Source organism: Molothrus aeneus, chromosome 3 (genome assembly GCF_037042795.1).
Source record: "Molothrus aeneus isolate 106 chromosome 3, BPBGC_Maene_1.0, whole genome shotgun sequence".
NCBI lineage: Eukaryota > Metazoa > Chordata > Aves > Passeriformes > Icteridae > Molothrus > Molothrus aeneus.
In genome coordinates, this window is record NC_089648.1 from 51468704 (window position 1) to 51495116 (window position 26413).

At 41.2% G+C, this 26413-nt stretch overlaps 1 protein-coding gene and 1 long non-coding RNA gene across 5 annotated transcripts in view; one reads left to right on the forward strand and one right to left on the reverse strand.

The window, feature by feature from the left end:
• PHACTR2 (phosphatase and actin regulator 2) overlaps window positions 1-26413 on the forward strand; it is a 104295-nt gene that overhangs the window by 44541 nt on the left and 33341 nt on the right. For 3 of the 4 annotated variants that reach the window (XM_066546906.1, XM_066546905.1, XM_066546908.1), the window contains exons 2-4: window positions 13464-13631; window positions 21119-21199; window positions 24004-24162. In XM_066546906.1, the coding sequence (XP_066403003.1) occupies window positions 13464-13631; window positions 21119-21199; window positions 24004-24162 (408 nt within the window). The remainder of the gene's footprint in view (window positions 1-13463; window positions 13632-21118; window positions 21200-24003; window positions 24163-26413) is intronic. The other variant, XM_066546907.1, reaches the window with a different exon arrangement.
• LOC136554709 (uncharacterized) lies at window positions 29-13316 on the reverse strand. Its single transcript, XR_010783367.1, has 3 exons — window positions 13195-13316; window positions 9741-10218; window positions 29-202 (listed from the first exon to the last, which is right to left on the reverse strand). It is a non-coding gene; the product is annotated as an uncharacterized lncRNA (long non-coding RNA).

A 26413-nucleotide genomic window follows, 5' to 3' on the forward strand; every position in this document is an offset into this window, starting at 1 on the left:
TCACAAACATGAAACTAAAGTCTTCTGGTTTAAGTGAAACTTACATATACTTTATTTATTTATGCATTGAATACTTATGGAGCTGGTTCTCAGTGACCACTATTCACAAATGCATGAAACGTCATAATGTTTGTCAAAAAGCTTCTGAGTGGGACACATCTTGCATTTCTGTGCTTTTCAGTTTAGCGTGTTATTCATGATCCTATACAGGAATTAAAAAAAAATAGAGAAAAAGAGCTAGTTAACACTTGATTTAGTTTAATTTCATTCTTTCTACAACAAGAAAATATCCAGTGAAGGTTAGTGGCGCTTTTCTAGCACTTTTTTAAACTTGAATCAGACTGTGCTGCTGTGCTTACCTATATTCCTTGTATTCTTCATTTGTATTGATATACAGAAAACTTCCTACTATATACAGAAATCTTGTGGTTTGCTTATCATGGCTTATATATGTTTCATCACAATTCCAGGTTTTTCTCTGATCTACCAGAGCTCTTTTGAGCACAGCATGTGAAAGAAATGCTTGCCCACAGCAAGGAGTTGCATGGTGTAATGCACCAGTCACTTTTTGGGTCTCTCCTGGTGTTAAAATTACCACTCTCTCCCAAAGTTCAGCATCCAGCTAGGGTGAAAAGTGAGTACAGGTTCTAAAAATGTTGAATATGTGTGTGAATGTTTGCCAAGCACTTGAATGTTAGCAAGAGTGGGAGGGAGGTTTAAGGGAAATTGTAAACCTTTTTCAAGGCAAGCAAAATGACTGAATTCTTTATCATTTCTTTTCATTTCCACAATAGCTTAGCTTCTTGCTAAGCTCAACAGAGTTGCCATCATTTATTTGTAAGCGACTTGAAGGTGCTCTTTTAAAGAATAGTTATTAACCTTTCTATTTCAAAACCTGCTCTTATACAAAGCATTTTTCACTGGAGATGGCATTACAAGATGGTTTTTTTCAGTATGGCATAGAATTTTTCAGGAGTTATTTTATGAGGAAGGTAAATTTCCAGGGATTGCAGGAAGGCCCTCTGCTCCTTCAGTTGAGGATGTAGCTCAACAGGTTCCAAACCACACAGTGCAAGTAATGCTGGGGAGTGGCTGCGAAGACATTGTGCCTTGCAGAGGGGCTCAGGGACTGGGTTTGACTCCTGCTTGCCATTCCAGGGCTCTCCAGTGTTCCCTCTGTGCTCCTTGGGCATGGGGAAAGGATCATCCATCACCTGTGGGATCTCTGCTTTCCTTTCTCTCCTTGGATCCCTGCAGTGATGTTCTTTTGGGGTCTGCTGGCTGGGAAGAGCAGAAACCCAAGAAAGCCCTGCCTGCTAGGGTGGACTACCCTCAGAGAGAGACCCTGTGGAAGTACCGCCAGTGGAAACAGTGATTGCTCCTTCCTTTGTGGGACACTTTGGCCATGTGTTGATTCATTGTTGACCAAGCTGATAATGAGCCCTTTCTCTCCCTTGCTGGGTGCATCAGCTGCTGGGTGAGTTGCAGAAAGCGCAGGATGAGAAACAGTCTGGTCAGGCAGAAATTGCAAGCAGGAATTTCTGAAGTATTCCTGTGGGCTTTCCTAAGAAACGGCTTGCTTTCCCAGGGACCGATGGAAACAGGCGAGCACTCTGGCACATGCTGTTCCCTCTCTAGGAAAACATTTGGTAGTAGTTTAAAAAAGAAAGCTTTATAGAGCTTAAATAATGCCAAAGATGAATTTGGTGAAGACTGATGCTGTACATACTTTATTTGCAAGGATTTGGAATTTCCAGTGCTGCTTTGAGTTGCTGGCAATAGGTCCAGGGCTTGCCAGTCATATTCGGGTTTTTTTGCACCACCTCTTTCATTTTAATCAAGTTCTTTCTATGGCACTCTTAAGCACATGGCTAAATAATAAAGCTTTTGTGCCCAATTCATCTGTATCAACAAGGTCATGGCACTCGTAATCATAAAACTAAAGAAACTTGATAATTGTGAGAACAGCTTCTGTTTCATTCGGGTTTTTAAGTAATTCATGTCAGTGTTTTGTATTCTAGCTCGTAAGTACTCAAGGGTCATATAGCCTGGTGTACCTCTAAATAAATAAGGAATAATAAAAATATTTTTTAATGAAACCTAAATTGTTTAAAGTTTGAAGACAGTCTTAAAGAAAATACAAAATACAGTGAAGCGTGTCATTCCATACAGTTTGAAGTGACCTTTGTCCACATTAATCTCACTAAAATAGGCTAAATTATTCTTCTTGTTCATATTGGGTTTTGGACAAAGTAAAAAATCAATATATTATCTAATTCATAATCAGCCTGAATGCATCATAATGGTAATTGGAAGGCTTAAAATGTTTCATTGGGCTATGATGACTACTAACTCCTAATTCCACTTAGAAAAATGAAGGGTTTTCCTGCACAGCAATGTATTGATGCATTGGAGTAGCTGGGTGGGCTCAGGTGCCCCTGACAGACAAACAGGCATTTCCTCTGGTGCCCTTTGAAGCTCTGTGTGCTGAAGCTAATGAATGAATATATTAGGCCATGGGGTAGTATAGTGCTGGAAAGCACTGCTGGGGAGGAGATGGGGTCTGGTGTTTCTGTTGGTGCTTGCTTTCTGGCTCAAGGGGTGCTCATCCAACACCAGCTAAAGCAGTTCAGTTCAAGCTGGCATATAAAAGTTGAAGTTGGCATTTTGTTTTAGTCTGCAGACAGCAAAGATCTATTTTATGATTGCTTAAAATGCAAGTGTCTGAATGAGAAAGTTGGAGAGGGACATGCTGGCAAACAAACTCATAGAGGCTTGTGGATAGCTACAATTTTTTTTTAAATTTTAAAATGCAACAGCTGAGCAGGTGTCAATGAAAATCAGAAATCTGTTGTTCAAGTTATTGTCTCTCATTTTATACTTGGAGCTGAAGCAAGAATGGTCTTTCTGGTGTTTGTCCATACTGCTCTTTAAAGAGGTTCTGATCTATGGCCAGCCCTTTTTAAGCACTGTGATAATGCAGTCATTCATTATTAACAGAGAGCAGAGAAGAAGTGGAGGCCCCAAATACATCAGGAGCAGCCAAGTGGGGAAATGAAGGTATCAATTATGTATCTACCATGTTGATGATGTTCTTACAGAGCAGTTGTTTTCCCCTAAGGGAAGAATCCGCTGGGAGAGCAAAGCATGTTCTCAGTGCCTTCTCTGGCAACAAGATGACATCTCCCCACCTGAAGCTTCAACAAGCCCCTTTCTTTAGCCCCTTTCCCTCCCAGGAGTGCTTGATGCTCTGCTTAGTCCTGGACTGGTGCCTGGATCTAAAAGGAGAGTGCTGCTGGCTGTCCCACAGGGAAGTGGGATCCTGTTTTCCAGCCCTGCCTCCACAAGTGACAGGCACCTGTGACCCCAGGGTGAGCTGTGAGCAGGGCAGGCTCCAGCCCAGCATCCCAGTGCAATAGCAGCAGGGCAGCAGCTTTCTCATTTGTAATTTGTTCCAACTAAAGGTTTTTTTATTGCCAACACCCCACTTCCATAAACACTGATTCCATGGAAAGACTGAAGTAAAAAAATATGTATGAATACAGCCTCAAACCTTCATGAAGATGGTACTACAATTCCACTGGGTTTTACTGCAGTGATTTACAGTGCCATCACCTTGTTTGATGGAATTACTGTTTCTTGATTGTGTAGGAAAGGGACCATAATGGTTTTTAAAGTAAAACTGAATCCCATCACAGTTGCACAGACTTGTCCTGTGACCAGGACAAGAACGTGCCCTGCTGAGAAGGGCAGCTGAGCTGACAAATATATCAGCTTGTGCCTGATTTTCCCCACCTTGGCCTTAGTAAAGAACAAGTTACAGGGAGTAAAACAGCTGTTTGCTGTGTGGCTGGGGATGAAGAGGGTAATGAAACATGATGCAGAATGAAAGTCAGCTGCAACTTGGCAACTCCCTTTTCCTCATAGCAAAGAAGATAACTTAGACTGTATTAAGAATTATGATATTATATGTACAGAATGATTTTTATAGGCTGTGGTTTTAGAGTTGGCAAATTAGTATTTTGACTAAGAAGACTGCATTTAATCATTAATAGGTTGTTCTGAGTATTTTGGAGTTTCACTATTATTGTTTATTCAAGCTGGTATCTAGCAACAAAGATGAGCATTTTAAAGGCAGCTAAAAACTGAACTTAAAAATAAACACAGTTCTTTCTACAAAGACAGCAGAGCTAAAAGCCTGTACAAATATTTGCAGTGACAGCAACAATCAGAAATTTGTTGGTTGGGTTTAAAAGTGTTCTTGACCTCCCTGGCAGGGTTCTGAGGCCAGCAAGGTCACATAAAGAGACTATTTGCTTTGAGGTTGACTTGCACACATTTGGACAAGTGCAGTACACTGTTTCCTGTACTAGAAAAAAGGTGTTGAAGTGATGCCAGTATAGAAGAAAATGGTGCTCTTGAAAGGCAGCACAATGAGCTCTGGGCTGTCCTGTCCCAGGCATTTAATTGCATGACTGATCAAATTGCTCCTAAGGTTTTGGGTATGTTCATGTTCTGTTATTTGTAGATCAGGAACTCCTTGTCATAGGAGTGGGGAAGCATTGGGATTAGAGCCCACAAAACCAAACCTGCTTTCAGATATTATAAACATGTTAATTGTGAAAGATTTGATTAAAGGTAGTAGTAATAATAAAGGGGAAACCACATGTAATAGTCATACATAATTGTGTTTGGCAAGGGCACTGGCTGGTCTGGAATGAGTTGAAGTGGGTTCCCCACCTTTTTCATGCTGAAGAGGAAAAGAGCTGACGATGTTAGGACTTCAGGTGGTTATTGCTTCAGCACTGGATGTGTTGAAGGCATCAGAGCATTTCTCACACCTGTTGGCAGTGAGATCAGGTGATCACTTCCTGGAACAAATCTTCCCTCTCTTCACAAACTTCTCTCCACTCCTGTTCTGCTCCTGTCCCAGCTCAATGGTACATTCTCTAGCTCAGAAGTAGGAGCTGACTCAGTTTTAGAAGCCCAGACAAAAGGCTGTTTTGTCTCAGTGCAGTGATAACGTGTTGTCATCTTATTGCAGGGGTTCCATACTGTTGTCTCCCTATCACAAAAGTTCCATACCTTCTTGGTGTTTCTCATGGGCAGCTCCTCAGAACACTGCCTCTTTCTTCTTCACAAAGCAGCCAACTGACTCCAGTTCCCTTCTCAACCAGCCGCCCCACTCTTCTATAGCACTCTTCTCATTGGTTACAGCTGTGGCCTGGTAAAGTCAGGCCTGTTCCTAATCTTTGATAATTGGCCCAGCTGCAACTCCTTAGAGGTAAGATTACTTTCTACACTATCTTTATTTTCTTATATTCTATCCCCCTACAATAACATGCAGCCTTACAAATGGTCACCAGCATGGCTGGTGGTTCATCTGAGGTTTCTGTTGAGCTGGTGCAGAAACACAGGCTGAGATGACTGGAACCCCACTTGTGTGGGCAGCATCTCTGTAAAGCTGTACTTGTGTGCTGTCTCTGCCTGCAGGGGTGATGCCTTCTGGGGACACAGCCAGAGATGTGCAGGGAAATGCCTTTGTCTTTCCAGGTGCATCTGGCATGGCTGAAGGGCATCGGGGAGGGATCAGCAGTGAGTTCTTTAGCCAGTGATGCAGAGATGGGGGGTTGGCAGAATAATCTCCTAACATCCTGCAGCATCTCCTTTGGGATGGTGTACACCTCCAGAGGAGCCAGCCAGCTGAGACCTGTGACAGCCTCAGGCTTGCTTAGGGAGAGGAGAGGAGGGATAAACAGCCCAGAGTAACTTTGGCCATGCTTTTACTCTTTTCCTAGGTTTTTGACCTGGCCTGTGTGGGGCAGATGGAGAATAAATTGCTGCTAACTGGGGTGGTGGAAACCAGGGCCAGAGGCTTCCCTGTGACTCTCCTCACCCAGTTTTATCTCAGCATTGGTATAACACACCTATTAACTACTGCAAAGGTGGTTGCTTTTAATTCCTATTTATCACCACACAGGGGGTGAGAGGGACCACAGGTGCTTCAGTTTATTTTCACACTTCTAGCCAATATCTGCTGGGGAGATTTACCTCTTGCCTGCAGCTAAAAAGATCCGTTGTGAATTTATTGCAGTTACATTTCTCCCCCATAATAAGGCTATGCCAAGAAAAGTCAGTAAAGAAGTATTTCCAGTTTTGCAGTTCTGGTTTTCAGATGTGATGTTTTAAAATATCAATACAGAATTTAATAAGATGAGTACATGCACCTTACTTTTAGGTGAAATTACAAAATCATCCAAAAATATTTGAACTATAAATAGAAATATATACCATTCTAGTCCAAGGAGATTTATCCCTTAATATTCAGACACAAGAAGCATTAATTTGCAATTAGTAGCTCAGTTGCTCAAAGTAGTTAGATTGCTCATTTATGTACAATGCTTTTAGTTGTTGTTTTTTCTTTCCTCCCTGCATCTCTGTTATTGTGCCTGGATTTTTTTTCCCCCTGTTTTTGTGGAGGAGTTGCTTTGACCTTTGATATGATGTTTTGTATATCTGGAAAATGTAACTGTCTTGAAACTTTCCATTTGCTGATTTTTTCTCAAGTATTGGGGTTGAAGAAAAAATAATGAGCAGCCTGCATTAAACCTATGATCCCTTTCCTTCTGGTTGGAGCCAGCTGTGTCCAGGGTGAGAGAGGAAGTAGCAAGGAGATTTTTGACCAGATTGCTTTCAAACCTGTATAACAGGATGGCTGAGCATTTGCTTGTTCCTTCTTCAGGAAGCTGGAAGTGTGGAAGTTAAGCATTTTATTGAAGAGGAGGAAGAAGTTGTGTAGCTGTTCCAATAAGGACTGCATGTTGCCAAAATGTCAATAATTAATTTACAAATACATGTTTGTGGGTATATTGCAAACATAGGTCAGATCTTTTTTTTTCCAGACCTTAAGAGAGTCCCTGATGTGTTTTGACATAAGAAACAGTTGAGAAGAGAGGTGGTGTGATTGTAGAGGTCTGACTGTAGAGCACACCCAGCTCAGATGCCAGTGTAGATAGAGCAGTTGAGCTCTGAACCATGAAGTTCCTGCATGGGAAGTACAATTCAGTGAGGCTGGGCAGCCCTGACTGGCTGTGTTGCCTTTGATATTTTTAGTGTCTCTACAAGTGTCCTACAATCACAACTTAGCTTTTTTTTCTCTGTAGAATTAACCCCGTGGGAGTGAAAGCTATACTGTGAAGTAATGCTGAAGCTGGAGGTTGCAAGTGTGTTATATGCATTTGGGATGCACTAGCAAGAGACAATTTGTGGTAATCACAGCCTGGAACCTGACAAACCAACCAACAGCTTAAGCTGAGGTGGTTATTGTGACCAGGAAAAAGAAAAAGCAACATTTTTTTCGCTTTACCCCAGTGATGCAGTGAGCCCAGGTCAGGTCTCCTGCTTGCTTGCTGGGGATCATTGTCTCTTAGGACTAGGGGATTCTACCTAAGAGACAGATAACTAAATAAGCTTTTCAGCCTGTTAATCCTAGGTGTACAGCTAAGAAAGTGAGAACTAGAAAAAATACATCATTGTTTGAAATTCTGGTCAAATTTCTTCTCTGCACGCTGCAGAAGAGAACAGTGTGGCTGAGCATCCCTCTGAGCCATGCAGCTCTTTGAAAGGTGGAGCCCTGAGCATCCATGCTATGATTTCAGGGAAAGCACAGGCTTCCCTCTTTTCCTTTGAAGTACCTGTGAAGCAGTACTTGTGCTTTTTGCAGAGCTTAGGTAGGGGCTCATCACAGGCAGAACAGATTGTGGTCTTTTGAGCTGAGCTTTCCACTCTTGCCAGGTTTGACTTTCTGCAGCAAAGTAACATTTTTGCCTGTGGAAGCAGTGGGAGTTGCAAGGTTCAGACTTGAAACCCTTTCTGGACTTTGGCACTGCTGATCCAAGTGTGATTCCAAGAACCCCAGAGGCATTTGTGTGTGTATCCATGTAGAAACTGGAGGTACTCAGGCCATCATCTCCATCCCTGCTGTGGTTATCCTAGGAGGATTCCCTCTGGCTCTTCCAGGGCAGCAGCCAGCCTCCCTATGAAGCAGCCACTACCCAGCCTGTTCAGCTGATTGCCAGCTGGAGGTCCAATTAACATTTGGCAACATTGGCAGGTCCATATGGAAACTACCACTCTGCCACCCACATTTGAACTTAAGCTTTTTCCTTTCATTTGATTAAAACACAATCAAATCAATTAGCTCATGACAGAGTTTCTCCAAAGTTAAACTCCAGATGTATGGCAAGCCAAATGCATGCAGATGCCAATTCATTGTGCTGCGTGGAGGTAGATTATATCTCTCCCATTTACCAGTTTATCCACCATGGATTAGCTGTATTTTTTTCCCTTTCAAGTAGGTTAAGAAAAACCAACAGCAACAAAAAACAAAACAAAACCACCCACAAAACACAATTGCGAGAAAGAAAAAAAAAATCCATCTGGTTCAGGTCAGGAAAAATAATAATTTGAGATACTTATTGAAAATGACATTTATAGTGTCAGAATGACTTCTGATTTTCAGTGACTACATCAAACCTTTTATCATGCAGTGTCTTGAAGTTTGCCAGTAAGCTCGAGGAATAAGCAGCTTATATTCTATAGTAAGTTGATGACTTACTGCTAATTGGGGATACTAGGAGCTGCAAAAACATGTTAATTTTGCTGGCATAAAAACCATGATTTCCAACTCTGTGCTCTCTGGCAAGGTAGTATGGAAAATCCTATTGTAGTCAGAAGAGGTTTTGAGGTCTCAATAAACCAAGAGGACTACTGCAGCACATCCCTGCAAGGCAGCAGAGTGCAGTGGGAGGAAAAGAAAAATAATAACTGTACTAGCTAACTGGTAGTTAATAAGCACAGAAATTGTATCCAAATCCACATGTAAGGTAACTGAACTGGGGCCAAGGCACCCTCTGCTGCATTTCTCAATTCATTCATGGTTAGATGAGGCAATACCCTGAGTCACCTGTATTCTGACAGGATGAAAAGGTTTTCCTCACATGCTTCAAGAGTGATGTGGTGATCCCACAGCAATACTGCAAGAAAACTATTGCTAGTGAGAGTACTAGGCTACCTCAGTGCCTTGGTATCAGTGGGGCACTTGATTCTGTGCCCTTTTCCCTCTTGGCTATGTTGTCCAGCTATAGGAGGAGGACTTTTCCTTCATCTTGCCACTCTTAACCTTGCTGTATGACAAGGATGCAGAGCAGAGTTGCAGTGCAGGTGGGTAAGCCTTGGTTGATGTGGGTGAGAGAAGGGATTGCAGCAAGAAAGGCGCAGCACAGTGGGGAAAGAAGAGAACTTAATGTTCTGGTGGCACCTTCTTGTACTTAACAGCCCAGATGTGAGAAAGAATATATATATATATATTTCCTTAAATATATACCAGTACTCCAGCAGGATTGGGTTAGATCAGTTGTGTAAAAAGGTGCTGGTGAGGGGAGCGCAGGTTAGGTTCTTCTGCTGGCTTTTCATTTTCACAGCCAAGAGAAAAAATAGACAGAAGCAAAAAATACAGAACATCTAAAGTCATAAATATAGTCCTCTTTTCTTTTAATAATGAATTTCTTTAAGTCAAAGTTTTTTAAAAACGGTCTTGCTGCATTCTGATCACAAAGCCTGGAACCAGCAGAAACACACTGCTTAGCTCACAATAAGTGACATTAGACTTGCTTGAAATGATCTGGTGGGTCATTTTTCTGTTGCGTTTTGCTCTTATAAAGTTAGTTGTAAGTACTTACCTGAAATAAGTGTTAGTGTGTGCCAGTGCTGACGTCTTAGTGTTGAAGTGTACCATGCCCTGGGAAAACTGTGATGGTTTCACACACCTGCCTCAGCCCCACAGCATCTCTGGAGATCATTCATAGCACTAAAATGTTTCCTCAGCAGCTACAGAGATCAACACTGCTTATTGCAAGTAGCCTTCCCGGGATGAGACACGTTCAGTCATCTCTAAGCATTTGTAGGAAAGTCAGGGTCATCCACAGGCTGATCTGATCTTCTCTGGCTGCCCACAAGCTTGAGAAGAGGCTGTCCTTTTTGTATATTTCATCTGATTACAGCCCATGTGGCAAGATTCAGCTTTGCAGTGCCCCTGCTAGCCTTGTTGGCCTTTGCAGCAAGATCTCCTCATCGTGGGACAGCGACGTGCAGGATCCATATCCTCACTTCTTGTCCTTCTTGTGCACCCAGCTGATCCTGCAGCTGGAAAATCTTCACCTAGGGCAAATATATGGAATATGACTGGACTATGGTCATGTAAACTATGCAGGTACTATAGCCAGAAGTCCTAGTGTCAAACTTATTAATAATGTTTATTGAAGACAACGAAGTGACTCACTGGGTTTTTGAAGAAGGCAAAGACACTGTCTATACAAATAATAGAGTTACACAAGTCAGCATGCTCCTCTAAACCTTAGAAAGCTCAGATGTTTCTTTTCCCCTCAGTGAATATGTATAATGTTTATAATGATTAATAGAAGGTAGATAAGTTCTCTGAGGTGAAAAACACACTGCTTTATTCTTAAGTAGTACATGGCCTATAAAGCAAATTGTGTGCATCTGAAGCATCGGTTTCCTGTGGAGTATTTCAAACAAGAGGAGTAATAAGTTTTGTAAAGATCTTTCTATAAATGCTCTGAAATGTCTGCTGAAATTGTGGGGTATTTTAAATAGCTTATTAATTGATAAAATGTGCTAGCTTGTGAATATATATGTATACACATAATATATGCACTTTTGAATATAAATAAGTTCCTTTTTCTAGACTTATTACTTTATCTTAGATTATTTCTAAAGTTAGTCTGTGATATCTGGCTATGCTTATTCCTTCTTTTCAAATGCATATTTCAAATGAGGGAATTGGTGCAAGGTCCATGGATTAGTAAATTCCCAATTTTGAGCACTTGTTGAACTCACTAGATAAATCAACTCCTTGCCTTTTATTGTCAGAAGGAATTAATGTTGACATCTGTTTTCAAAAGTTTCAGTCTTCCTGAAAAGAATTATTTTCCATGAATTTCATGTATTTGGTCAGTTTGAAGCAGACAGATTTCTGTAGCTAGGATGAGTATGATTATTTTGGAGTTACCAGTTTTCAGCAGAGGGCAGAACAGGAACCAATGTAAATCTGTATTTCTCTGTGAGGAGCTGTTGGAGCCCTAATTCTCCTCCATTTCTGCTGCTAGGCACAGGGCAAAAAAATCTAGATGAGGTTTTTGTGAAAGTGGTCTCCTGCAATGGGCTGTACTCCGTGACTCAGGAGCATTTGGAAAGATCAGCTTTCCAGTGCTTACAAGCCCATGCTGTCTCTCAGCAGAATGCAGGCTCTTCACACCAGTAGCACGGCATTTCTAAGCCACTGCAGAGAAGAGCCTGGCTTTTGTCCTGCTGCCTCAAGGGTGGGTAGCCTCTCACTCCCCTGAGCTGATATCTCACTGCTTCTGCCAGTGAGATATTGCCTGGCTCCTGCCCCAGGACAGGACTCTACAGCCAACACATCCTGGTCTCTCTTCTTCATTGCTTTACTTCTGAGTATTTGGATTTACTAGAGCTGATTTCACAGAGAAACTGTGTTTCTGCATCCTATAGCACCATGGGAGTCTTGACTAGGAGGGACTCAGGAGGTACTTGGAGCAGGACTATTCCTGACAGTAGGTGAGGTCAGCCCCAGAAGGAGCTTTGGAGGTTTACCTGGCTGAGCCTTCACATCCTTCCAGGACCTGTTCCAGTGCTGCACTACTCAGCTCCTGGTGGTGTTTTCCTTACCTCTTTTACCTGGCTTTTCCTGGCTGCAAACTGTGGCACTCATCCCTTCTTATGTCAGCTGGAATTGCAGAGATAAATTTTGCTCTCTTGTCTTTCTACATACACTTCAAATAATTGTAATTCTCCCTTAGATCCACAGTTTCCAGCAGAGACTTCTGCATTCCATAGGGGATTGCAATCCCTAATTTCAGGCAAGGCACCTGTGCAGGGCTCCTTGTGCTGCCCTGTGCCTCTCTGCAGAGCCACCCACTGCCCTTGGTGATCTTCTCATCCCTCATCTCTCACCCGGCTTCTCACGGTGTGTTGGAGGTAGCTGCTTCATTTTAAGGCAGTCTCATTTTAAATCTCTCTAAGGTTCACCTCCTTCTATCACTACTTTTCATAGACTTCAATGAAATTATACAATGAATCTTTCTTGTCAGTACTTTATTTCAAAACATTGGAAATAAAGTTTTTTGGACTCTGTTTGCATTACATAGCTTTCTCACAGAAAAGATTTTTTTTTTTAGCATCCTGGATCAATCTTAAGCCTAGGACAAATATAGGATTCATTACATGTCATTTGTCTGAGAAACAGAATAATAAGATTGCACCATGTTATTATGTGGCTGAATTTCTATCTTTTTAGCAGTTAGGTCACAAGACCAGGACTCAGGAAGCTATTTGGCAAACATAAAATTAAGCACTTAACAATTCTGTGCCTCATATTTTCCATCTGTAAAATGGGGACACTGGTATTTCTTTCTTTGAATAGCATTTCTGATTTAATGATCTGTGATTATCATTACTACTGTTCAGAGTGGCATCAACTTTGTTCCGAATTGGTTATAATTAGAATTTTTAGATGAATCAAAGAAATTACAGAGCCTATACGTGACCAGTTAAGCCCATGATTAATTTTGTGTCTCTAAGTAATGGCAGTTACTTCGTTGTTCATAGGAGTAAAATTCAGCACATTGGAAGTGTTTGGAGGACTACAAGTGGAAGGCTAATTCTTCAATAGAAATAAATAATAGTAGATTTCTCAGAGTAGTTTAACTCTATGCTACAGGATGTTGTGGGATGAGTCTTAATTGGTTCACGAAACTCAAAATCTGCTAAGTATTGGCTTTCATATCATTCAATATGTTTTTGCAGTAAAGAAATCCTTCTTTAAGTTTTGGCTGCAGTTCAAAAGCTTATTGTTATATACACTTTGTTAATAAGAAGCCTGACTCATGGTAGGCTGTGCTGGGAAGGACTGATTACCAGGGATATCAAACAGACCTGTTCCCATTCCACGGCCAGAACAGTTATCTTTGGAGTTTGTTTAAGAAAGGATTAACTTTACCCAAAAGAAACAGTTTATGTTTTCACATTGCAAGGGTTTTGTTTTCTATGTGATGATAGCTAGTTATTCAACTTCACCGTGGATTGGGAAAAACTCACCCAAACATAAGTTGGAAGAAATTCTTCTGTAGTGATAGAAAACCACTGGACTGTGCAAATACATCAGATGAGCATCACGAGAAGCAAATTCTGCACAGCTGCAGTTGCAGTGATGAGAAGCACTGAAGCCCAGGGCTGCCTTCTGGAACAGGAAAAATCCATGTTGATGCATACACAGCCTGTTGCAGTCTGGTAGTGGAGGAGTTTAGCTGTTGGGTGCTATTTTGTTTTCCATCCTTCAGTTATTTTTATTTCTTTTCTTTATACAGTTGATGGTTTGGACAAGGCTTCAATTGCTAACTCAGATGGACCAGCCCCAGGATCCCAAACTCCCCCCTTCAAGAGGAAGGGCAAACTCTCCAACATTGGCAAAATCTTTAAACCTTGGAAATGGCGGAAGAAGAAGACCAGTGACAAATTCAGAGAAACATCAGCAGGTATGTCTGTGGCCCTTTGGTGGCAAATAGTAGAAAACACTCTGATGGTCTTGCAGGGTAATATTTGAAAAGCTCTTTCAACTTGTTAGATGGCAAGGATTATTTAGGCATGGTATTTGACATGCGGAAAAACCATTTGATCCTTGGCAAGGAAAAACCGAACCTTGGTCAGCTTCTGTCTTGAGCCTATCCCCTAAAATACACAGCTGATTTGTTTACTGTACATGTCCTCAAATACCATGGAAAATCTCTCTGTCCTCCTGGTAGTCAGTGACTTGAATTATGAAACAAAGCTTGCCTTTGTGGGGATAGAAGTTTGGGGCAGAAGCAGACATAGCCATGCCCAGCAGAAGAATGAGGATCAGCTCTGCAGCCCCTGCCTTCACAGAGGCTGCTCTGGCCCTTCACTTCCCCACTGACAAGGTCTGAAATCAAATGCTGTGATTGACTTACATTCTGTTTGAAAAGAGGGGTATTAAAGACTGGGATTTAGTTAGCCAAACATAGTTGTTTGGGGCCACCTGAGATGCTCTGGGTGTCCTGGCTGCTCTCCCAGAAGTTTTGATATCATATTTGTCATCCCTGTGCAGACAGCTCCAAAACCCTGGGGCATCTGAAGTGACTGTAGACATCCATGTTTAGAAAACTGAATACCACCCTGCCTATATGTGTGTGTGTGTCTTTTTGTCACTGCTCTAGCCAAACTTTCTCTACAAAAATCCCAAAATTCTGGCTTGGGATTCATACATTTGATGTTGTGGTTTCCTAAACTTGAATCTAATTAGAGTCCACTGAGCTTCTGTGAGCTCTCTTTGGATTCATTGTCACAGTGCAAGCCCTCTGTCTACTGTCCTCCAAGGCTGTGGGCAATAAAGCCAACTCTAGTCTCCTGAAGTGTTTTCAGTAGCTTCCCTGAACTCTTAGAGGAACACTGCTTGACATTTTAAACCCATACCAACCCCTGACAGTTACAGCAAGGAGCTCTATGGTTTGACAGCAAAACTTCTAAAACAAACTTTTTTTTACACAAAAAGGAAAAATAAGCCATTTTGTCTGGTGTCTTCATCACTCCAGATGCCAGCTGAAGTTTTGAACAGATTTCTGAGATCTTCAGATCCTTCTTTCTCTCCTTTTTCTGGTTTTTTTTTTCATTTTCGCACATACCCTGCAACAACCGCCCCACAATTTCTTCTGTTACTGCAATTAAAAAAAAAATCCCATCAGTCTGAAATCTCTTTCGTCGCTTCCCGTTTCCTTCAGCTTTCCCAGTACTTTTATAATATTGCTGAAGCAAAGTTATTTCTAGTTAATGACCCCTGAATGTTCTGCAGCTTCTCCTGGATAGGTATATGATTTTATATGCAGCAAATTCTTCAGAGTAATGACAATTCATAAGCTGTGTATACAGAGATTCCCTAAACTTTCCCAACCTATTAGCATGTGTTAAAATGTTATGCCGTTAAATAATAACACATGTATCATTTTTCAATTATTTTTTTAAAAACTAATATCTGGTAAGTTCATGTTAAAGGTTGTATTTCTTATGTTGTACTGTCTTTCTTCTGAGGGCCTGAATCCAGTCTTGCAAGCATGACACATCAATTCTTATAATACCAGGGCAGAGCATGTGCTAGTATTTCTTTTACAACAGCAGGAAATTAAGCACAAATAAATTAAGGTCAACATTTTCAAAAGTGCCTCCTTAGATACTCCTTCTACTTAATTTGCTGGTCTTGTTCATGATGTTGTGGTCCCTCAAGACACTGATTGCTTTTAAACTGTGCATGGGATCACTTGTGTTTGTGTATGTGCTTCATGTGAGGCTGGAACTTGAATTGAGAAGTAGTTTGGATTGCATTCATCCTGCCTTAGATGGTAATTTCAGGGATGAATAAAAATAGTATTCCCTGTATTTCTTGAGGAAATAGACCCGAGACCAATGGAGACTGAGAAGAGGCATTGACGTGGCAAGCTGCCCCTTGTTGCTTGCTCAGTGACACGGCAGAAGAAACTTGCTTACCTAACTTGAGAAGGAAATGGGAAGACATCCATTCAAAATAAAAATCCTACAGGATATCCTCTTCCTCACACTACTCAATCAGAGGTGTATATTCATGACCAAGTGGGAGCTGTCTGCCTGCCTGCCTCTTACATGCAGGAAGCCCATTTCCTGGCCTGGGACCATGGGAGAGAGCACCACGATCCTCATTTATTGCCAGCCCCCTTAACAGGGCTGCAGCATGGTAAATCCACATGCAGCTGAAGAAAGGGTTTCTTCTAAGACAGAATGTGGGCTATTGGAAGGAACTCTCACTACTTTCTCTGGGTTTTCAGTTGGCTTTTTGAAATAGGTCCCTGCTATGGCCTTGCCAGGACATGTTCCGTGGAGAACTTTTTTCCTTAGGAGCAATTGGAAGATGTTTGTAAACAGCAAATACCACAAGCATCAAAAAGGAGGGATGTTTAGATGTTAGATGTCAATATCTGTGCCAGTTGTGGGAATGATGGTTGGAATTTTTCCCTTTAGCAACGTGTTTTCCACGCTCTATCTCAGAAAGCCTGTTCTTTGGGCACGGGCTGTATGCTTTTTGCCTAGAGGGCTTTCAGAATCAAGGAAAAACAAACACAAAATGCCATCATCTCAAGGGTTTCTCTCTGCGAAGTTTTGCTGCAGAAGAAAAGACAGTTTGTGTCTTGGCACAAAGTAGATGCCACTTCAAAGCTTCACTGCAAAAGTATATACAGAGAGGGATCAGAAGGCGATTTTAGCTCTTACTAGGTCAGAGAAAAATTAATAATCAGAATGCTCTCAAGCGTCTCTTAGAAGAACAAAACTAAGTACTGGAGACTATCCAGAATCTCACAGCACTCTTTGAGTCAAAGAATGGGTTTTAAGACTGCCTGAGGTTTGCAGCTGCTGACCATCACTAAGCAATCTTTTTTGTGGGGATGAGGAAGGGGGGGGAGAGAGAGAAGCTACTTTTTGAGGTAAATTGTTCCCATTATTAGTGTTGTTATTATTTGTATTGGGCAAAACAGCAAATATTTGTGAAGGGAATAAGATTTACTGGAGTAAATGAGGGCTGCATACAATACAATAAATTTACATCCTTTCTTGTAGTAAACCCCATGCACCTGGGTAAGGCCCCATGGAGGATCGAACAATAGGAACTGCTGAGACAGCAACATAAGTTCCTGTCTCCCTGACCCCCGCCCCAAAGCTTATCTCTGTAACCCTATAGACTGTGTTACCTAAACCTTACTATTGGTCAAGTTTGGATTTCCCTTAACCCTATAAAAGGGGCCTACTTTAGCCCATTAGACAGAAGAGGAGCTGTCACTGGGACCCTTCACAGACTCCCCCAATAAACTCATCGCTGTGGAACGCCAGGACCTCTCCTTCTCCTCTCTCGCATCTGCTGCAGCCTCAGCCAAGGGCACCCTACCTTAGCAAGCAAGAGCTGAGATCCCAAGAGAGCTTGCAGTCACTAAAGAGCTGATAATCACCAAGCTTGCTAAGGGGGTCACAGCCCGTGGCATCGGCCTCAAGCTAGCCCAGCTTTCGGGCACCCTGTCTCCCTGAGGACTGGGCTCCCAGGCTATCCTGCACTGCTTGAGAATAAGGCCAGAATAGAGGCTTTATTATACTTTCTGATGGTTACACCTGATGTCAGGGCAATTTCTGCTGCTGACTGCAGCAGGGGAAGGATTTTTACCTGAGATTTTCTGATTCTTCTGGATCATGAGACTGGGGACTGCCTGCCTGCCTCACCTCAGCCCTCTTCAGTAGGCAAGGACTCATAACCAGTTACCCTCATAGTCAGGACTGATCTCTGTAAAAAATCTCAATACACACATGTACACAGACAGAGAAATTGTTCTTTACATTTTATCATTGCTTAAAGTTAGAAACAGTATGTTGGTGTTCATGTTGAAATTTTTTTTGACACCTTTATATATACACATATATATCTACATATCATATATATGACAGGCATGTTGAGATATATATATATTCACATAGATAAACATACATTCTTATATACATATATTGCAGAAAAATTTGTGCTGATAGCATCAGCTGGTCACTCAGCCTAATTGCACAGAGTTTTAAGAATCTCAAACCAGTCAGCTGAGCTAACTACTTTTGACTACTGTTATGTTTCAGTAAGCTCTCCTAAAATGATAGAGTTACAAAGTCAAGCATGCAGAAGTCAGGAAATGTTTGAACGATGGTTCTGGGTGACAGGATGGTACAAAATACTTTTGTATTTTGAATTACACATTTACTATATAAATGTGAAATATATTGCATAATCTAAAATAAACCAAATATATAGCATATTCTTCAATGAACTATATTATTATGATGAGTCCAGGCTAACTAAATAATGCCCAGTATAAGTTCCTAAGTTGACAGGCTACTCATTCCTCTTACACAAGGGGACATATTTTTGCCACTTTGATTCAAATTAAGATTCTGCCTTTTTCTTTGTATGAATTGAAATTATGGTACTAGTAGTGAACACTAGCTTGATTTTTTTATGTTCTATCCATGGGGCCAATAATGTTTAAAATAAATTAGCTTTTCAAACTGAATTAATTGAGCTTAATCAGTTTAAATAAAACCACCAATCGTGGCTAACATTTTAGAAGATGGAGGACTGGGACTTAAGCTTCTTATCTGTTCACAAATTTTCTAATATGTGAAATGGAGATAGTTATGTCTCAGGGTTGTTATGAAACCTGTGTAATTTATGAAATGCTTTGAGGTTTTTTAGTTGAAGTGTAAGAGGTTCATGCCTTTTAATGACAATTTTCATTTCCCATGATAATTAATTCAATACAGTTGTTAATTCAGTGTTGTAGAACTGAAAAAAATATATCATCCTTAAAACTAGAGAGACATTGATGGGGCAAGGTCTGATCCAATGTTCTTAACTTGATGGAAAAACCATTGTTGTTTTCAGGTGGCATTGAATTGTCCCACAGATGTGTAAGAGATCACCTCATTTCACTGTCCCCAAGAAAAGAGGTGTAAAAAAGGAAGCACAGAGAAAAAAGAGAGTGGGCCTTAAATAATATTTGTAATGCTGAAATAATAATAAAATATTATTTAGAGTGCCAGCAACAAAACAAGGATAAAGTGCATGTGTACGATGCTCATCCTTCAGGACTGTGTCAAAGGAGATTTCACCCTGCTTGTGAATGCACCTGCTCTCTAGAAAGACCAAGACACTCCATCCATGCCTGCCCACATGGTCCTCTGTCTCCATGGCCACCCATCTCTCTTAAAACAGTCCTTGTGGGACTGCTCCCCTACATGAAAAACTCTTTGCAAGCCTAGGGTGTGTTCCTGTGCCAATGCGTGTGACAAAGCAATGCTTTTGAATATACAGGGGAGAAACTGGAAGAGCTTGTGAGTAATTTGTATGTGGGACCCAAGGCAGCCTAACTTGATCAGAGGTCAGGCTACCACACTCTCCTCAAGGAGGCTGGCTGTACTGAGAGTCTGCAGCCACACTCATGGGCTCCTTTATGCTGTCACATGTGAATGCTGCAGAGCTCTGACCTTTAACGGACAGAGCCCTCAAAGTACCTGAGTATATAGACACAGACTTAATGCCAGCTTACAATCTTGAGCCAGTAATGCTTGCATTTGTGAGCTCTTGATCTCACAGGCATGAGTAGCTGGAACTGGACTGGTTAAAATGTTTACTCCCTCCAGCTCTTCTGCCAGGAGTGGGTGCTACTTTAATGGGGAAATGCATCCTGTGTTGAGGAGCTGCTGAATCCCAGCACTTTGCAGTGTGAGAAACAAACCTGGTACTGTAACTTCTGGGAGCACAGAATCTGAGGGACTACTGCAAGAGCATGTAATGATAGAACAAAGGGAAATGGCTTTAAACTGGAAGAGGGTGGGTTTAGATTAGATGTTAGGAAAAATTCTTTACTTTCGGGTGGTCAGGCACCGAACAGGTGGCCCAGACATGTTCTGGATGTCCCATTGCTGTAGGCATTCAAGACCAGGTTGGTTGGGTCTTTAAGCAACCTGGGTTAGTGGACGGTGTCCCTGGCCATGGCAGAGGGGTTGGAATGAGATGGTTTAAGTTCCCTTCCAGCTAAAACCCAAATTCTGTCATTCTGTTCAACCATCCCCTTCACTGATGGAGAAGGGGAGTGGGAAGCTGTTAGCAGTGGTGCCTTCAGGCACCTGAGGTCAGCCAGCCTGGTTGTGTCAGCAGCTGAGCACCTGCTGCTGGGAAAGGTGTTTTGCTGGGCATGAAGGGCAGCTTTCTCCAAAGAGTCAAACTGCCTTTCTCCCTGCCTTCCCAAGAGCCTGTCACTCCTCTGTATGGCTGAGCCACTCCAGCTGGGCTGGCACAAGTGAGATTAAACACTGCACAAGGTATTATCACTCTGCATACAGCAATTATTCTGACCCTAGAGGGTGTTTGAATTGGTTAATGAGACAAATAACCCTATCCCATAGCATTAATAGGATGAAGTCCAGCACAGCTGGACTTCACCACATGCCCTCAGCTTGCGGTCCAAATGTCATATGGATTTTGATGTCTGTATGAAAACAGAATCAAGATGGGAAAGTGTGAGACTACCTTTTCCTAACAGGGGAGACAGGACTTTACAAGTGATGCTCACATTTTGTGAACATTATGCACCATGGTCCCGTGGATCATTACAATAATCTCCCAGATCACTGCATCAGTTTGGGGATGGGATACAATGTGGAACTACTCTATTCTAACATCTGTAAATGCTTTTCCCTATAAAACTGTTCAGCAATTTTCCCATGGGAAAGAAACATAATAATTAGAATGCTTTGTGCCACGGTCTTGGGGGTTTTGTGCATCAGGTTGTTTGGGGATTTTTTTGACATAAAAACAGGATGCTGTATTTTTTTTCCATGAAAGTCAACCAGCATCAATCGATGAGGATGTTACTTCCTTTTAGAACACAACTTTCTGGCTTCTGTTAAAGGTTGTTTCTGTTTACATCTCTTTTTTCCCTTTAAACAGCTTGCATGTCACAAGGGATACTCTGTGAGTTTCTTTCTCTGAGCAGGATTTGTGTCTTGCTACTCAAAACCTGTACAAAGCAGATGAAGATATCTCCAACTGAGCTACTCAGTCTAGTCAGTAGGAAAAATGTACTTTTACATGTTAAATGCCTATGCTAGGATGAGTTCAATTTCACCCTGAAAGTACCTCTTTCCATTGACGATAAAAGAAGCCTCAAGGAGACTTGCTGAGCTGAAGATACTGGAGCTCATGAGTCCCCACTTTCTGTGCCTGAAATTGCAAGGCAGTATTTTCAGAGACTGTCCAAGAAAACCCAGACCACTTCTTCTGCAGAACTGGAGGAAACAAGAGTTCTCTTTCTATAAAATAAAATCAGTTCTCTACATTTTTTTCACAATCATCAGCAGTATGAGAATAAATCTATTCTTAACTGTGCTTTTTCTTTAGTGTTGGAAAGGAAGATTTCGACAAGACAAAGCAGAGAGGAGCTGATAAGAAGGGGAGTGCTGAAGGAAATGCCTGAGCAAGGTGATAACACATTAACTAGAATTTAGCTACTAAGCACTAAACACGTATGATAAAGCCACTGTTGCATTGTTTCCATGTAGTATAAATAGGTATGAGGGGACCAACTGAGAAGTGTGAGAGGTAATTTGGGCCAGCTGACAACTGAAGTTAAGTCAAAGGATTTGTGTTCTGTAACTGCTTCTGCCGTAGGTGCCCCAGCTGACCTCTGGTCATATCCTGAAGTATTTTAATGCTCCCTGTAAATAATGTGACTTCTGTGGCTCCTGCCTATTGTTTGCCAGAATTTTTTTCTCATTAGTGATAAATCTGTTTTTGAGTCAAGGTCTGCTGTCTAAAGCCACTACAGTATAAAATGAGACATTTTTGCTGAAAAATTATGGGCTTTGGAACCCAGAAAAATGAATATAATGCATTTCAGGTATCAAAAAGTACAAGTGCTGGGATCATATGGATCCTACTGCTATCACACAGGCCACAATCACAAATGGTACCAGCATAAAACAGTGGGCAAGAAATCACTTGTTTGAAAATGGCTCTGAGTTTTAGTACCTGGCATTAGCCAGAATTTACATTTTGAAAAGCATGAGTAAGCCAAGGTAGATACTTCTGTGCTACATCCAGTTGTGTTTCTAGTGGTATTCTCTCTAATATTCTTCATCTTTTATAAATATAGATCAGCTAAAAGTCAAGTGAGTAAAATAATTTTCTGTTGCTTAAATTAAAACATTTGTCATTTTGTCAAGGAGTCTAAGAACTCCACATTTTCCAAAAAATAATTTTCTCCAAGAAATTGTATTTTTCTGTGTGGTCTGAAGAATGAGTAAAGTATCAGTGTGTATGGGTTGTATCATACCCATAGATACTTAGAAGTAAAGGGTCTGTTTGTTGATGTGTGACGTCCCTTGTCCGTACCGAGTTTGGCTAATATCAGACTATGATGTTCAGCACAGCTGGCTTCTGCATTTGTCTCTGCTACTGTCATTGTCTTAAAACAAGGCTGGTAAACTCTCCATACCTCAGTTTGTCCATTTGTGGCTTTGTTGTGGGTTTTGCCACGTGCTTTACTGGGGACCTGTGTGACCTTGTCCTTTGAAGGTTGTAAATTGTAATTACAGTGGGAACAGTTAATGAAATGTGGTAACTTCTCTGGTTGGTTACAGTCTGAACATAAATACTGTAATTTGTGATAAAATTATGAATACTTTGGTCATCAGTGTCCTTTACCCTCTCTTCCATTCTTAAAGGAATGGGACTTTGAGTTCCTTACAAGGATTGAGCAAAATGAGAAAAGGATATAAGTATGAACAATTTTCTCTTCTTCCTCTCATATCAATCTGGTCTGTGTTATCTTCATCACATTGTGCTTCATGTTTGATGAAAATTGTAATTTTTAAGGACATTTTGAAAGAATATGGGGTTAGTTTGAAGGTGCTAAAAATAGAGAGGTAGGAAAGACAGTTGAGGAGTGTGAAGGTAGAAGGAATAGCTATGAGGATGAAAGCTAAAAAGGAAATTACACGGAGACTCGAAAAGTGAGAGGTAAGAAATGTGAAGAAGTGACAGCGAAGAAGAATGAAGTGGAAAGTGGCAAGTGCCACTCGGAGGCAGGAGGTGTTTGCAGAAGCAAGACGTGAATATGAGGTGGCAGTGTCATATGTGGAGGTGGAATGAGTGGATTTCAGAAGCCCTGGAAGAGAGAAGCTGAAGAAACTGAATGTTGCAGTTAAGGTAAGTGCAAGTGTCAGCTGTAGTAAATTAGACAAAGTTAGGAAGGCAGAACTCATTTTTTTATAAATCAAGTTGATGTTACTGTGCAGAAGGTAATGAAACAATCACCTGAGTGGGGGCACCCAAGGTGGTAGGACAGAGACTGCATAATTGTGTTGAAACCAGGGAAGTGCCAAACCTCCAGGTCTGATAACACACAGCAAGGAAGAGATGTGGAATTGCCACAGTTAGGGAGGAATCAATGGGAGGAATCAAAGGAGATGCCATGTAGATTTGCTTACTTTTTGGATTGACAGCAAGAGAATCCTGCAGAAAGAAATTACCAGAGAAGAAAAGCAGCAGCAATTTTAAAGTGCATGGAACAGAGAAAGCTGTAAGCCAGCAAGAATAGCACTTTTCAGCAATATAGAGACAAATAGGGAAATAAGTTTTTTTCAGAATCGGGAAAACTCTGAAGCTGAGCTAGTCTGGGTAAGTGAGTAAAGTATCATCAAAGCTGAGAAAGAATTTGACTTGCAGAATTTAATTCTGATATGATGTGTGATACAGGAAGACTTCACCTTGGTTCTTAAGACTGTATGATGTCTTTGTGGCATATTTTTATGAAGTAAATGGGCACATACATTCTGAGAACTTCTGTCCAAATTCCTGGCTTATTTACATGCTAGGAGTGCACCACAGTAGTTCTTCAACTCTGCCCCGCTGTTGCCCATTTTTGGAACATGCTGGAACATGTTACAGCTTTGTTGTGGTCCATGCACACATTTCTTTGCTGTGTAAACCAAGCTGCAGGGATAAGAGAACAGGATGCTCATGAACAGACATGAAGGAGGAAACCAGCATGGACTTCCATGCCTGCTACTGCAGAGGTGTCTACCCAAAGACCATGAAAGACTGTAGAGTTTCTTTACAGAGTTACTTTCCAGAGCAGATCTACAGCCTGATGTTTCACATTTCAGTAAGTCTTTCTGCTTTTCTTCCACAGAAGCTTGAAAGCAGAGGGATGCTGTGTGTGTTGTAAGTAGGTGCTAAGTAAGTAGTTAAACTGGGCAATGACTCTTTAATTTTCATTTCAGATGGTGATGTAACAGTAAATTTTGAAACTTCAAATGGACACACCGTAGCCATTGGTGAAGAAACCATACAGGAAGAAAATGTGGTCAAAGCCAGTGGAAATAATGGCACTTTATCAGAGAAAGCATCAGCATCAGAAGGAAAAAAAGAAGATCAGAAAGGTAAATTAAAGTATTCTTCACAGATTGTTTTTTGCCTAGTTTAAATATTAACGTGTTCTTCCACTAGCACCTATACATGCTGTGAGTTCTGTCCTGCCACAAGGATGCCAGCAGAACCTGCTGAGAAGATAAGACTTGTGAAACACCAGTATTCCCTCACTGGTAGGCATGCCTTTTCCTGTGCATGTGGTAAGGCAATAAAGAGAAGCATGATCTGAACATCACAGTGCATGCAGGGAGGTTCAGTTTCTCAGTTCACTGTGGGCCTTTCCTTGTAGCCATGGCCAACCTTTGGTGTCAGGTTTTCCTCTTATGAAAGAGCACACTGAGTGCATATGCATCACCTTGCAGCATCATTGTAGAAGTGGCTCATGGGTTGAAATGTTCAAAAGTGTTTAAGTCACTTGAAAACCATCTATAATTTTGAAAGTAAGTTCAGCAAGTCATTCCAATTGGTTTTCATGGACTCTTAAACACTTGCAGTCCAGCACTTCACAAACATTCAAGGGGCTGTGTCACTACTGCAAACAGAAACTAGGCCATTTATGGAAAATGCACTTTATAGGGTTTTCTATAGATGAATTTTAGTAAATACTGGTAAATATTTAGCAGTTCCAGTGTCCATCTTAATTTTGCTACCTTTACTCAGATCTACCTGAGTTTGACTCATAAAGAAAATGTAAAGATTATTGTGGTATCACAGGATTTGAACCGATTTTATTTTCTTTCTCTACCATCTTGAATAATGCACCACTTCTTTCCACTGTCTAAAAGTGTTCTTAACTAGTATTTCATTTATTGGATTTTCCTAGCAGAAAGAGAAGATACAAAAGATCAAGACCTTCATGGCTGGCTGAAGCCATGGAGGCAGGACAGAACAGTCTTTCCAATGTCTTCTATTAAACTCTACCTAGTGATGAATGATCCTCTGGAGGTTGAGAGGGTCAGTTCAGCTAACAGAAAAATTTGAATTCTTCTCAGAGCTACGTAAATGACTTGACTATTTAAAAAGTGGATAGATGTGCAAGGAGAATCTTATGAGATTTCTAGTACTTCCTGTCTCCCAACAAGGCAGAAATACAAGATTAGCCTTTGTCATGACATTTAAATACATCTTTCTTTTGGTGCCAACTAGAACTAGTTGTGTATTGGGTCAGGGGAAAAGAGTTATAAAAGCCATGGAAAACTACTTTAAAATGGTTCTAACCCTTTAACTTTGGGGTTAGATCAGACCACTTATTATTTTATGCATCACTAAGTACAGCCTTTTGGAACTGTCAGGACTTGGAAGTTTTCCTAAGGTACAGTTTATTATTTTAGAAATACACATTTCTAACCATGCTGAAATCCCCTCTAGCTGACTTTGCAGAATGTATAACTCCAGTGAAGCAGGAGAGGTCCAATATCTATTTCAACATCTTATTAGACTCTGCACTCTATATATTGTTTTGACCTTATGGGGAGAAATTAAAAATGATTGCTGTACAGGAGTAGATTCAGTACAAAAGAAAGTATAGCTATCACTCCAGTCCCTCTCAGAAAACTAAGACTATATGGAGGAAGGAGAAGAAAAACCAAAAAATTAGCAAAACTGGTATTCTAGGTTTCACTGAATCTCAATATGAGCATCCAGAAGATGCAAACCCCTGAAAGTATACTTTCCTCTTGCACCTAAACGTGAAGTTCTGCTATGAGTTAACATCTTGAGTCCCCTGAAACAAAAGGAGGTAGATTTATTGCAGAGAATACTCTCCCCACAAAAGGTGTTAAGGATCAATTCCACGCATCAGAAAGTGTTACACTTTGTAAACCCAGTACAAGCCACCCCACGGTCATGGTGAACACACTTCAGTTATTCTTTATTTATAGCACACTAGGCAAGCAGGTGAGCCAGCCTGCTGAACTCAGTGGAAGAGTAAGGCCCACAGAATCTCACCTGACAGATTAATCCTGAGTGATTCTTTTATGGCAGATGCAGTAGGTTTGCATTACACCCACACCTGCTGGCAGAGCAAGGAATCAACAGCTGCAGAGTGGAGGTTTGCTAATGCTCACTTAGGAAATCTCATCAGAGCATCAAAATCAGAGCTGAAGCAGGAATACTCAGCTCACTGTCTTCTCCTAAGACCAAAAGATGTGCTGGTGCTTCAGATCACAACCCTCCATCATGAGAACTGAGATAGGTGGATTGAACACTAGCTGACAGTCAGGAGTAATAGCTGCAAGAGGTTCATCTTCAGTGAGGCTAATG